Source organism: Gavialis gangeticus, unplaced genomic scaffold (assembly GCF_001723915.1).
Source record: "Gavialis gangeticus isolate Ggan-Ray unplaced genomic scaffold, GavGan_comp1, whole genome shotgun sequence".
Taxonomy (NCBI): Eukaryota; Metazoa; Chordata; order Crocodylia; family Gavialidae; genus Gavialis; species Gavialis gangeticus.
The window spans coordinates 105884203-105898153 of NW_017729031.1; the positions used below are offsets into that span (position 1 = coordinate 105884203).

Sequence of the window (13951 nt, forward strand, 5' to 3'; positions counted from 1 at the left end):
GACAGTAAAGAAATTCTTCCTTAGGTCCAGCCTGAAACGGTCTTGTAATAGTTTATGACCGTTCGACCTTGTCATCCCTTGGGGTGCTCTGGTGAACAAACGTTCCCCCAGATACTGGTGGTCACCCCTGATAAACTTATAGGTGGCCATCAGGTCACCCCTGAGCCTGCCTTTTTCCAGGCTAAAGAGCCCCGTGGCTCTCAGCCTGTTGTCATAAGGTCTGTTTTCCTGACCTCTGATCATGCGCGTGGGTCTTCTCTGGACTCTCTCAAGCTTTTCCACATCCTTTTTGAATTGTGGAGTACTCCAGCTGCGGCCTCACCAAGGCCGAGTACAAGGGGAGAATGACGTCCCGGGATTTGCTTGAGAAGCATCTATGGATGCAAGCCAGCGTTTTGGTCGCTTTAGTAGCCACAGCATCGCATTGCAAGCTCATGTTCATTTTGTGGTCAATGATGACCCCCAAGTCTCTTTCTTCCATAGTGCTAGCCAGCGTAGCACTGCCGAGCCTATAAGGATGCTGCAGGTTTTTCTTCCCAAGGTGCAATAATAATGTGAAGCAAGGTGATTAGTGCTCGGTGGTGGAAGATTACTGCTCAGAAGAAAGGTGATTAGTGCTCAGTAGAGGACTGCATGTCTTCTTTGGGCAAGAGCTGCACTGTTTATTGGCTCCAGAGGCATGAAGACTAAGTATGGCTGAGCACAACAGAAGATGCTTAGAGATAGGAGAAGCCAAGTGGGAAACACTTGATGAAAAGGTCCTCAAGCTCCAAGGAGCCTCCTTCCTTGAAATAAAAGATGCCACAGACCATCAAGCTGCCCTTTGCAGGTTCTTAATAGAGGAGTGATGCAGTGTAATGTAAGGGTGTCTCACTTCCTCTCTTGCTAAGAAATAAAGCCTTCCAATGCATCTAAGTATAGATAAAGAAAAGCTAAAACAAAGAAAAGAATGGGGCCAATTTGAAATTCCCCACCTGCTCCAGCCAGTACTTCAGGGTAAAACTTTACAAAGCAATATACTAGTCTTACACAGGGAACACATTTGGAGTTTATCTGAAGAACCACAATCTGCACACAGGCAGCTTTAATGTAGTTTTCCTTACAATCCTGGCATCCCAGACTCACCCCCTTCTCTTCTAACTGTCTCATTCTGGTCTCTACTTTTAATCTGTTCTCAGCTCCCAGTTCAGCACTGCTGTCCTCTCCAAGGGCATCATACCGAATAGACAAGGCTGTTTTGGCTGCTAGCATTCGAGAGATCTGGGGGGGGAAAAAAGAGAATGTTAAATGCTGAGACTGAACACTAGGTGATAATTCACTCTGAACACAGATCTGGAAATCTTGCCAGCAAATAGAAGACTAGACTGCCCCTTAAGCAGCAGTGCTTTGTCCAAGAAAACACACGATACTTCCCATGTGACCTTTACTTGTGTGCTGAGATCCCTGATAAGGTAATTGGTCATCATCCACCTCATTCAGATCAAGGCAACCTGACTAGAAAGAGTTTACCGCATTCAGTATGTCCTAACTTAGCATTTAAATGCACAATTTGCCTTTCAAATATGACACTGAATAACTTTTTCCACTATGTGAACACATCCTTCCCACTACTGTATTATTAAAAACACCTTTAAATTCCTTGTGTCCTATAAATATAAGCAGCGAGCTCCAGTAAGAGTAGGGGTCTGATTTCAAGGATTTCCTCTGAAATCGAGGAAGCCAAATGCTCTCACCAGCTTATTTTATATTAAATTTCTTCGGTATTGTTTGTTACTCAGTTCTGATTATGACATAGTGGGCAAATCTACACATGTCCCTATAGTGCTGTTGTTACTGCACTGTCATTTAGTACTAAATGATGGTGCAGCAACATCCCATACTGACCTGTGTGTATCGCGTGTGGTTATTTTTAACTGCTACATCAGCCTAGTGAGGCACTATACTGAGGGACTGCGTCATTATGGTAATGTAGCTGCAGCATCATGGTTTTTCCCCATGGATGCTACGTCACATAGACGCGCCCACTGAGGGGAGGATCAAGGAGGGAGTACAGTGGTGTAGCTGCACCCTCCTTTGATTCTTGCTTCACCCAAACTTTAAACCAATTGCCTGGGAGGGGTAGTGGCATTTTTATTCAGGCACCAATGAAGTCAACTGAATTATTGGCTCATTATACTCTCCCCAGTTCCTGCCCTTGGCTCTTCATTCCAGAGCTGTTGTTAATGACCCTCTATTCTTTTTAATGGTCTTAATGTTTCACTAATCAAACTATCCTTTCATCTACAGTTTTGCTGCTTGTAATGTCACTATTCTATTTCACAGCCCTGTAGACTGTTTTGAGTACTAGCTAAAAACCTTAATTCATGTGTAGAAATGACAGTCAGTGAAGTATTGGAAGTGCGGTCAAGATGTTCAAGAAGACTAGATTTTGCTTTACAAATGTGAATATGAGATGTACATTTAATCATAATGACTACAGGACTAATGAACTCTTGACTTTTGACCATTTTTTGCCTACTTTCCTGTGTTTTTAAACTTAATACATAATCTAAGAACTTAGTGAACATTCCAATAAAAAGTTATATTTATTTTTGCTTTGATCTTAAAAAAATAATACAGAGCTATGCCCACAGCTCTCATTAGTAAAGCTTCTAGTTTCTCTAACTGGAGAAAAATGTGTGCTGTTTATATATGATATTGCACCATACCATTTATACCCTTTCCAAAATCCTAGATTCACCCATGGACATCCCTACCAGTAATATATCCATCACCATCATTACTCAGTCTTCCACATTGACAACCCAATTCCCTTTATTCCCACAAAAGAGGAATGAATGGCAGCTGACTGAACAACCTGATCTGCAGGGGATGGTCTACTCATGAAAGAAGCTATAGCTAACCATGGAAAAATCCTCCTTAGAATTCTTAAAAAGTTGATCCTTAATCTTTGGAGATATTCATCTGTTCAAGGGAAAAAAAGCCAATTAACAAGATGGAACATCCCAGGAACTCACCTTTCCTTTATTCTTGGGTGTTGTTTGACCCACAAGGGAAGCATGATAGATGAGGCCAAACTTGGGTGTGTCTCGCTTAGACTTCAAGGCTCGGAAGAGTGCTTTCTCAGCACCCAGAATCTGAACAGTGGAAGCTGGGTGTTTCGCCAGATTCAAAAGGGAACCTAGGGCAGAAAAAGTTACAGCATACTGGAATACAACCAGTCTAAAGAGGGAGACACACATAATAGACACTAAAATATGACTGAAAAGGAGACAAATTTCAAGCTTTGATGGCCATGGTTTTCTGGGCTGATTTACAAGTCTCCTGAGAGGAGAAAATTCCACTGATCCTCTGCTCCTTACACAAATTCTGTATTTCTCAGCTTGATGGGGAAGGAAAGATCGTCTCAACACAAACCAGTCCACAGGATTAATGTTTTGTACCGACAACACTCTGCAGTAAGAATGCTGACACTAGCACCTTAGAAACGTGAGAGAAGGATAACTCAAGTCAATCTGTCTGACCACACAAACTTATACCCAACCTTCTAATATAATATTTTAACTCTGACATGGCTGAACCATTGGCAACAGGCTCAGAAAGCGTCTCAGAAGAGGTAGTGACTGAAGTTGCCCCTCATGTTTTCAAAAAAGATTCAGGCCAACTGAAACAGATATCATCACTGACAACTTCTGTGCTCATGCCAACATCTTCTGCCTTTTCTTAAGAGACTTAACAGCAAAGTCCTACAATGCTTTCCACTGACCAGATCCTTAGCAAGAGCGGTTGCTTGACTTCTTTCTTGAAGCTAATTCATATCTAACTTACAAATTTACTTGAATCAACACGTGGCAACCTACCTGCATGTGCAATAAGCCTTGCTCCAACCAATTCCCCAACCATGACAGTGAGGTTAGGTGCAATGGCCATCATTCTGTTCTTCAGATAGTCATACAGCTGTGTACGGTACTCTGAGATTTCAATCACCTGGCACAGACACACGGGAAAATCAGCAACAGGATATAGCAACAAACAAGCAACTGCAAGAGCATTAGGACAGCGGTGTCAAACCTACCTGACCCCGTGGGCTGGCTGAATTGTGTGGGGCCGGATTGGGCCCATAGACCCCTCCCCATCCTCTTCCCCAGAAATAGCTGATCTAGTGGCTTTCCCAGCCAGTCTGGAACCTGCACTGCAAATCCTGGAGCAGCTGGAAAGGGTGCTGCATGCAGCAGTTTGGCCACAGCAGCAGCAACATTACATGCAGTAGCAACCCCAGCCAGATTGCTCTGCAACTGGTGCCTGCTCTGGCAGCTCCAGGACTGTGCTGTGTGTAGTGCCTGCTCCAGCCAGTCTGGGACTCACGTGTGCTTGCAAGTGCTGTGCTTAGCACAGGTCCTAGACTGGCTGGGGCAGGCACCACATGCAGAATGCATCCCAAAGCAGGCACCATGTGCAGTACAGCCTGACCACTCCAGAATCCATGCTGCACGCAGCATGGCTCCCAGACAAGCTGGAGCAGTCACTGGATCAAGTATGCTGGGGGAGAGGGAGGGAGCCCATGGACCACATTTGGCCTGTGGACTAGTCCTGTGCCATGAGCATATGCTGTGCCTTGGATGGGTCTGATAAGAACCAGGGGGAGCATCAGGGGCCAGATGGTAGGGCTCCGCAAGCCATATATGTTTGACACCCCTGCATTAAGAACTCTGTCAAAAGCAAAAGAATGGAGGATTCTGATAAAAGAGGCTCTAGATAATTAAATAAACATGTTGGGCCACACAACAGGGTATGAAATGCCCAGCAATTCAGGAAGGAGAGTTAGTGGAATGCTTTATAGAAGCAACTTTGCAAAAAGACAGACATGAATGACAGGCTGAAATCCTACACACTAGGTTCTTTATATAACTCATTTTCTCATTAAAACTCCTGATAACGGACTGACAGAGGGCCAAGGACAGTAATGAAAGCTTAATGAAGAGAATTTTCTGTAGTACAAAACCCAAATTATTCAGTTTTAAAGGGAGATGTCTCTTGGTGCTAGATAAATGCTCTTCACTCCAACTATGGTCCATTCACACATACCTACTCACACCCCTGAAAAGAGCATAAGGAACATGACCATGAGGAATTTAGAAAGAAGAAAACAGAAGGCATGTTTCTGTATGAATGTTCCTGAATCTTGTCTTTTCACATTCCCTCTCTGCTTTTTCACTTACTTGCTCATCTATTCTCCCTGATATCAAATCTCACCCTGAAGAATGATTTGATTAAAAAAATTAGAAGAGCAGGTAGCGTTGTCCAGAGAACCACAAACAGGACTATGAGCAAAGAGCTTACTATTAATATTCTCAACCTTTTGATTCCTTGAATTGACTTTGATAAAGTAGTAAAAACACATATTAAACTTATTCCAGTGTACACTCAAATAATTCTGGAGGAATGTGGAGCAGAACATAAAACACAACCATTTCTCCAGGGGAAATGCTGTTTCACCTTTCACCCTAGTTATGCTAAAGTAGAGGATAAATTACTCCAGAATAATTGTGTCATGCAACAGCACCCTAGACTATGAAGGGGGACTTAGCAGTACTCAATTGAATTTTACATCTGACCTGAATTCGAGCAAGACTGGGCCCTTGGCCTCTATTTTCATCCTACAAAAATGGAACTACCATCACACTTTTGCAATACATGATACTGTCAGTTGAAAAGCTATGTATAACTAAAAATGTGGTAGTTTCTTCTATGGATCTTAAAGCACTTTAAGAAATATTAAATTAATACTTCTGCCCAAAAATCACACCCAACGGACTCCAATTCATTTAGAAATGTCAGCAATCTAAGATGGCATCAGATGAGGTAGTGACTGTGCACCCTCATATCTGTACATCAGGATAGCAACAGTATAGGTATCATCACTGCCATCAAAAAAGTGTACTGAAATTGTTATAGAAAAATCTACAGAAGAGGGGCCCCCAGTATCACACACTTTAGATTCAAACTACAAATACGATGCTAAATACTGTCCATGCCTATGTACCTGCTCACAGAGATGCAGTATATTGCTTATGTCTTCTTCTGATACTTCTGTCCCCATGGAGATCTCTGCAGCAGCCTTCACATCCACCTCAATCTCCTCAGGCAAGATGTCAGAGAGGTCAGAGGAAGAAAAGTTTTTTCTGTCTCCTGCAGGGTGAGATTGATACCAGGCAAAGACGACGAACAAGTAAATAACAAAAGAGAGGGAGTGTAAAAAGCCAAGATTCAAGAGCACCAATATGGAACCAAGCCTACCACATTTTTTCTTAATTCATTATGTTTAAATCAGCCGGTAGACCAACAAAACTAGTTCAAATTGAAATGCCTATCTGTAATGATTTAATACACTCATTAACTTTGTAACTACCTTAAAAAGCTAGCAGATAGTGAAAGGCTAAATTATCTTTTTGCCACAGAATTATTAAATGATTACAAAGTATAATCAAGTGAACAAACTGGCACCAGGATTAAAGATCACCCAAAATGACATACTTCACCATTTTAAGATATGGGCTCAAGCTCTGAACAAGGGGTGAGCAAAATATCGCTCGTGGACAACATCTGGCCCCCCAGGAGATTTCATCCAGCCTGTGGGTGGGTGCCCACCAATTAACTGTATCCTGCCTGGCTGGCAGCTGCCCCTGCTGCACTCACATGAGGCCCGAGCCCCACCCACTCCCGCTGGGGCAGAGCACTGCACTCCCACCCTTGTGCAGGGGAGAGCCCCGGCCAGCACACAGCTTCCTGGTGAGGCCACTACTGCGGGTGGGGGCAGGGGACGGAACACTTCAGCTTCCCTGTTTCGTCATCAGGGTCCTGCTGCAGTGCTCTGGGCACCAAGTAGGGAATCATTTGCGGCAATGAAGCCCCATGCGATGAAGCTGGTGGCCTTTGCTGCTCCCTGCAGGTTCCGGGACTCTGCTGGAAGTTGCGCGGAGCCCCATGCAACGGAGCTAGGCCAGGCCACTAGCTCCACTACATGGGGCTCCCCCTGTGTGGCACCTCTGGCCAGGTCCTGGGAACTGCATGTGAGATATGGGGAGCCTTGTGCAATGGAGGTGGGGTAGCCTGGCCCCACTTCCTGCCACCACGTGCAGTTCCTGCAAGGGGCCGGAGCTGTGTGCTGTCACCTGCATGGCCCATGAGCGCACAGAGGGCCTGGTGATTCCTCCTGCCGTTGGCAGCAGGGGCTGCGCACCATGCAGGGGGGGATGTGTATGTGTGCACACCCTTCACAACCACACCTGTCCACACACCACACTTGCTCATGCCCCCCTCCACCCTCCTATACATGCAGCCACACACACACATATCCCACCACACACAATAAAATCTTACTCTTGTATATTTTTGAGCTAGTAGGCAATCAAAACTCCTCTATCTACACTATGCAAATACATGTTAATTGGGACAAAAATATTTTCTGAAATTAAATTAAAACGTTATAGTAGATGTTTGATTTTTTGCATATGATTTGCTGTTTTTTCCAGTTCCAAGATGGCAACCCTCCCCCGCTTCCCAAAAGTGGTACTTCTGGGTAAGGCGAGGGACTTCTGGTGGCAAAGGTCAGGGGTTAGAGGGTGGGACTTCTGGTCCCAAGATGGAACCAGGAGCAGGGCATGTCAAGGGGTGAGGCTACCTTTGCAGCCCTTGTCAACTCACCAAAACTTAGTAAGCAGCCCTTCAGCTGAAATAATTGCCCACCCCTGCTCTAGACCCACCAGACAAAAGGAAAATTCCAGGAAGAGTTAAGTCAGTTTACCACTAACCCATTCTACTTTATTTTACTCAGATACACTACATAAAAGTCTCTTGAAGCCACAAGTTTTTCTCTGTACTGCAAACCTGCCACACTGCCATAAAAATTAATAAAAAATGGTTATAAGTTGCAAAGCAAGTGTCCACAAGAGTAAAGCAACCATTACTTCTGCTCCAAGGAATAAATATAACCAGCTGTGGTCTCAGTGAACACCCACAAAGAGCCAGCTCAGCTTTTATCAGTTTTAGCCAGTTCATTCTCAAAGTGTGGTCTATCAACTTATGGTGATCTAAAGGGGACTTGCTGGTAGTCTGTGGAAAGCTGGCAAGTCACGTGGTATTCTCTGCAAAAGAAGGTTGAAAGGCAACCTTGTGGCTGCCTATAAATTCATCATGGGGGCGCAGAAGGGAACTGGTGAGGCTCTACTCACCAAGGCACCCCTGAGGGGTCACAAGAAATAATGGCCATAAGCTAGCAGAGAGCAGATTTAGACAGGACATTAGGAGGAACTTCTTCACAGCTAAGGTGGCCAAGGTATGGAATGCGCTCCCAAGGGAGGTGGTGCTCTCCCCTACCCTGGGGGTCTTCAAGAGGAGGTTGGATGGGCATCTGGCTAGGGTAGTCTGAACCCAGCATTGTTTCCTGTCTATGCAGGGGGTCAGACTCAATGATCTATTGAGGTCCCTTCCAACCCTAACACCTATGAATCTATTAGTCCTTCCTTGTTTCTGTACCACTAAATTGCATCAAAGTGGGAGGGGGGAGGGAAGGAAAACCATATAAAAGCCATTGCTTAAGTTGTCACTGGAGCAGATGTGATCAAGAACAGTAGGACTGGTGTACATAAGCAGTGAATAACAGATTAGCTGATCCACATGGCACTATTACGTTGTGGTCTGTACTAATGCTCAGTGTTCAACCACACAAGATCAGCATTACTCACCGACTTTCTGCACACATTTACAGTATGTTAAGTTATCTGTAATGATCTTGCCCAGTTCAGGGAAGTGCCAGCCATACCATTCCCTACACCGCATGATATAGTTATTCAGCTCTTTATCCAGATCATCAAGAAGGGCTGCGGAAGACAAAAGAACAGACATGGTTTAAAAAAAAAAAAAAAACAGTTAAAGGAACATGGCAATTCAAGTCAATAGCTCTGAAATAAAGGAGTTTCACAGCACTTCTCTGATATGAAAAACTGCAATTTTAAGATTGGTCAACACTACTCAACAATTTTTAAATCACTTCGGAATCTTCCAGAAGAAACGTATTTTAACCAGTCAAACTGCATGCAAAGAGCTATGCTAAAAGAACATTACTCAGGTTGCACTCAAATGTTTGGAAATGATGGATTTGAAGCTGGACAGGCACATGCATGATAAAACTCTCCTTCGTGACATGATCTCACACTATTTCCACAGGACCCTTGCCTTACTCAGCACAGAAGATGGGTGGTACTCCCTTCAACAAACCAGTAGTCAGTATTTTGTTTTCTTCTCATTCTTTGGTGTTTCCCCATATCTTAGCAGTATTCAATTCAAACCCTGCTCTGAAAACAGTGTATATTCTATCTTTAAATGGCAGAGTGCCACAGAATAGCTGAGTGCTTCACAAGTAGTGCCTTAATTTCCAAGCAAATCTATGAAGTGAGAGCAGACTACTACCCATTTTACAGATAGGTAATTTAATTTATGGTCAATTAATTTATGGCCAAAAACCAAGATCCACCAGTTTTGGAGGTGTATAGCACCTGATCTTTCTAAGCATATACAGCACTATACAGTATTTTACACAGTCCAAATAAAGCTTTAGTTGCAGTCAAGAGCACACCAGTGTTCTGCCAATGAGAACGTAAGGTCTCGATCCAGAGGACAGAAAATAAGAAATACCCAACCCTGATAGATAAAGAGTTTGGTTAAGGATCTTGACTAGCAACACAAAGCTTAAGCTGGTCACAGTAAAATCCAGTTTTCAAGGAAGCATTTCACTGCTTTAACCATGACATCATATTTTTTTCTGCTTCATTCACTGCATACCTTCCATCTTCTGCAACCAGTGAGACAGAAGGGTTCTTTGGCCTCCTTACTACACAGCTCTAGGTCAAAGCTGGGCACTGTGCATCACAAAACACATGGATCTCATGGAATGAAACAGTGGTGGCTGTTAAGACTGCACTGACAGCTGTAAATCTGGCCTGTCCTAACTCCTTACCGCTTTTTTCTGCAACCTTAATAATGCTGATTTAATGTAATTTTTGTATTTAATTTACTAGATTTTCAAATAGCACACTGAAAGTACAGGAATCATGTGACAAATATTCCAACCTGCTGGCCATCCAGTAAATATCTTAGCCAATTGAGAGAGCAGAGCAACCAAATTTGCATGCTGCCAACAGCAAAGGGAAGTGGGGCACACTTAACCAGAGTTTCAATTAGACGGTTCCTTTGATGTCAACAAGGATTTGAAACCTAGGCTCTATTCTGTGCACTAGAGACGAAAGAGAGCTCTAGTGAATCAAGTGTTTATTGCCTGCAACAGCTCTACCAAGTACATGGAAAATGTATTTTTCAAAGTCTTAAAACTGGCAACATTTGGTGGATTTTTTTTGGTATAGCAGAAGTTACCAGTGACATAAAGAATCATCTTCCTGCCAAATTCTGCATGCCAAGTCCAACCCAAAAAGCAGTAAACTACTCAAAAGAAACGAAGACTACCAGAACCTTCTCAAGTAAGGGAAGGGAAAAAATCCACAATATTTTTCACTGGCCTCATCTCAGGAAGGACCAATGTTTCATCCTAAGTAGCATGTTTGGCAAAATTTTAAGCAACTGAAAACAATCAAGCACATTTAAAGGTAGGGCTGCCATGCCAGCCAAGGTAAGATGTCAGTTTGTGAAAAGGAAGCTGCAATTGTAGGAACAAGGAAAAATTCCCAAGAATTACTTCATTTGCCTTTCATCTTCAGATAAATTATACTACTGGAATCAGGTACTTTTTTCTAAGATTAATTTTATTGGGCAATGTGCACTACACTGTTACACACAAAGCTACTCTGAAAGACTTTTTGAAAAGTTTAACTAGTGTTAATGGGCTTGGCACACTTCACCTAGAAAGAGTTCCATTTAAATGTGCAAATGGGAATTCAGAATTATGAACTGCATTCTATTCTTAGCCTGTCCTGCTGTGCCTTAGTTTTATACTTCTGAGAACAAATGATCACAAAGATAATAATTTTTATTACTTTTTAATCACAAGGACTTGGTGGTGGTAGAGTGATGTTGTAGTTGTGATAATCAGAAGAATTATGCAAGAGGCAAGGATTTTTGTGGAAAGACAAACTTTTGAATAGAAGGCAGGCAGCTGACCCAATGAAGAATGCCTTGCATTTGAAAGCTTGTCTAAATATCCCAACCACGCAGTTGGTCCAATATCACTCACAAAAATCCTTGCCTATTGCAGGGACTTGTCATGCAAATGACACGTTTTTTCTATGTAGCCTACGATGCATCTCCCCAATGGTGGTGGCGGCAGCAGCCACACTGAAAATTTTGCTCCTCCTTTCCTTGTCTGGAAACAGTCAGTCAGGCATTCAAGAGGATAGACTAGAACCACCTCAGGTGTAAACCGTAACGATCTGCTTTGGAAAAAAAAGGACAACTGCCAACAGCTACCCTCTTCCACTACTTGATATATAAATTATAGTGGCACCTTGAGGCTCAGAGGAGGACTTGGGCCCTTCTTATGTAATATACTGTACAACCAGAGATAGATACAAAACAGTGGAGGGGTATCATACAATGTTCAAGTCACTATAAATCAGGGGTGGGAAAAGTTTGGCCTGCTGGCCAGATCTAGCCAGTAGCGAACTCTATTTCCCAGCAGCCCCTGCCCATATCACTGGGGCAGGCTTCCATGAAGACCCCAGCAGTAGCCACTCTGCTATAGTGCAGGGCCAGGGCTTCCATGGAGACCAACCCCAGCAGTGCTGGCAGGCAGCAGCAGGGCCAGCTTTTCCCGGGGGGAGGCTGTGCTGCGAGCAGAAGCAGGGTGGGCAGTAGTGGCGCCACTGGGAGAGGTGGCTATGGGGAATTTGGGGGCAACTATAGCCTCCCTAAACTCCCCCTCCAATGCTGACCCTACTGGAAGGGTACAAAGCTGTTCTGCAGCCGGGCTGGGATCTTGGAGCGGTGACAGTGTGGTCCAGAGCTGGGGCAGAGCTGTGATCTGCAGCCTGTATGCCCTAGGCAGGGGTGCACAGGCTGAAGATCACAGCTCTGTCCCAGGTTTGGACCACGCTGTCACCACTGCAAGATCACAGTCCAGCTGCAGAGGAGCTCCACACCCTGGCCGGCACAGCTGGGGCCAGTCTCCATGGAAACCCTGGCCCCACACTATCACAGTGCAGCTGCTGGTGGGGCTTTCATGGAAACTAGCCCCAGCCATGTAGGCAAGGGCTGCTGGGAAATGGAATCTGGCCACCAGCCAGATTTACCATTTTGCCTACCCCTTCTATAAATGAACAGTAAACTATTTCCAGGCATTTGCTTGGCTTCAATGAGCTGTGTTCCAGATTAAATTCAAGTCTCAATTTGTGTCCAAGGTCAGCAAGAAAAGATCACACAAGTTTCAAAAATGTAATTATGAAAGTGAGAGCCAATAAAATTCTGAGCTGTCAAGATGCCAGGTGTAAGTCCATAGGGGGAAAACAAGTTTTTAGCTGTGATGACTGAGTCATGTGAACTGATTTAAAATGGCAATAAACAAGAACTAAAGAAAGAGGCTCTCTTCTTCATGTAGTGTCTCTTCAGTTAGCAGATGAGCTATATTCTTATTTACATTACAACAAGGTAAAACATCTACTGCATATATTCCACTTAAGCCCCAAGGCTACAGCATTTTCTTTTAATTCAACACCAGCATTCCCGTGTGTTGTCTCAGTGGTAGTGACGAAAGGCTGAATAACATCATTATTTTCAGTTGAACAAGATTCCATCATTGACAACAGTATGGGTTTTTAAGTGCCAAACAGTTTCATTCAACACTGCTTGACAATGGATACTTGTTTTGTGGATAAAGGACCATGGCTCCCAATACTACCCAACTTGCACCTTTGCAAGCAAAAACCTTAGCTTAGTTGAGGCAAATTGCCCAGATGTACTATAATGTTAGTAGAAATTTTAAGACGTTAACATGATATGTAGCTGTCCTCCACAGAATCCTGAAACATTTAAAACCCAAATGTACTCACAGATTGCCTGGACAATCATTGTATCCACTTTGTCTGGACTGAATTTCAACTTGTATCGGGAGAGGCTGAGAACAAAGCAACATTTATTAATTGTATCCTTTACTGCCCTGGCATTCCACTAAGGAGAGGATATATTTTCCACCTGTTTCATTCTGAATGAATCAGTTTACAGCTAGACTCATTCACACTTGCTTAATTTTATACCTTGGATTGACCTCTGCTGTGCAATGCAAGAAGCTTGGAGAAGAACTGCTGCTATCTGCTCCCACAACAGCTGCTTCATACACACAACAGCCACTGTGAATGGCAGAACCAAGCCTGCCTGTACTATGCATGACAGGGGCAACAAATTTGTTGGCTATTTGTTCCTGAAAATTTTGTCACAAAAATTAACTGACAGCACTATATCCTATTCTGCAACAGCTTGACTCTATCCACAAGAAAAGGTCTGGCACAGCAGTGAAACTAAAAAGCATGACTGAGGCATTCTAAGACAAAATGAACTTGTGAGTTATTCTGTAGAAGCCCTCTCCCGCCACTAATCGTGGTTTTCTCTGTTAAAAATCCAAAATACTCTGATAAACACCCCCAAATCTGTGTTCTTCTGTGATTAAAATGAAATGCCACTATATAGAGAGGTATCAGTTGAACACAATGGTTTTACTGATATATTCACAATTTTGAAGGGATTTGGAAGTCTACCAGTACCGCCTCAATCATTATGATACAATAAATTCTAAATACCTATATTTTGGCACTTGATTTTCCATTTTTTAATCATGGGAAAAAAAAAATCATTGAGCTCTGCCTCCCCCCTTCATTCACCGGGACATGGGCCTAGCTGCGACTGTCTCCCCCACTGTTTTGTGGTGCTGAGCAGCCCTGGTATGCTGTTGCCC

The 13951-nt window shown here is 43.5% G+C and overlaps 1 protein-coding gene across 2 annotated transcripts in view; it reads right to left on the reverse strand.

The window, feature by feature from the left end:
* NOP58 (NOP58 ribonucleoprotein) overlaps positions 1 to 13951 on the reverse strand; it is a 66551-nt gene that overhangs the window by 21657 nt on the left and 30943 nt on the right. For both annotated transcript variants that reach the window (XM_019523506.1, XM_019523507.1), the window contains exons 6-11: positions 13053 to 13117; positions 8745 to 8879; positions 6044 to 6189; positions 3861 to 3987; positions 3018 to 3181; positions 1126 to 1260 (exon numbers count right to left, since the gene is read on the reverse strand). In XM_019523506.1, coding sequence (XP_019379051.1) covers positions 1126 to 1260; positions 3018 to 3181; positions 3861 to 3987; positions 6044 to 6189; positions 8745 to 8879; positions 13053 to 13117 — 772 coding nt within the window. The remainder of the gene's footprint in view (positions 1 to 1125; positions 1261 to 3017; positions 3182 to 3860; positions 3988 to 6043; positions 6190 to 8744; positions 8880 to 13052; positions 13118 to 13951) is intronic.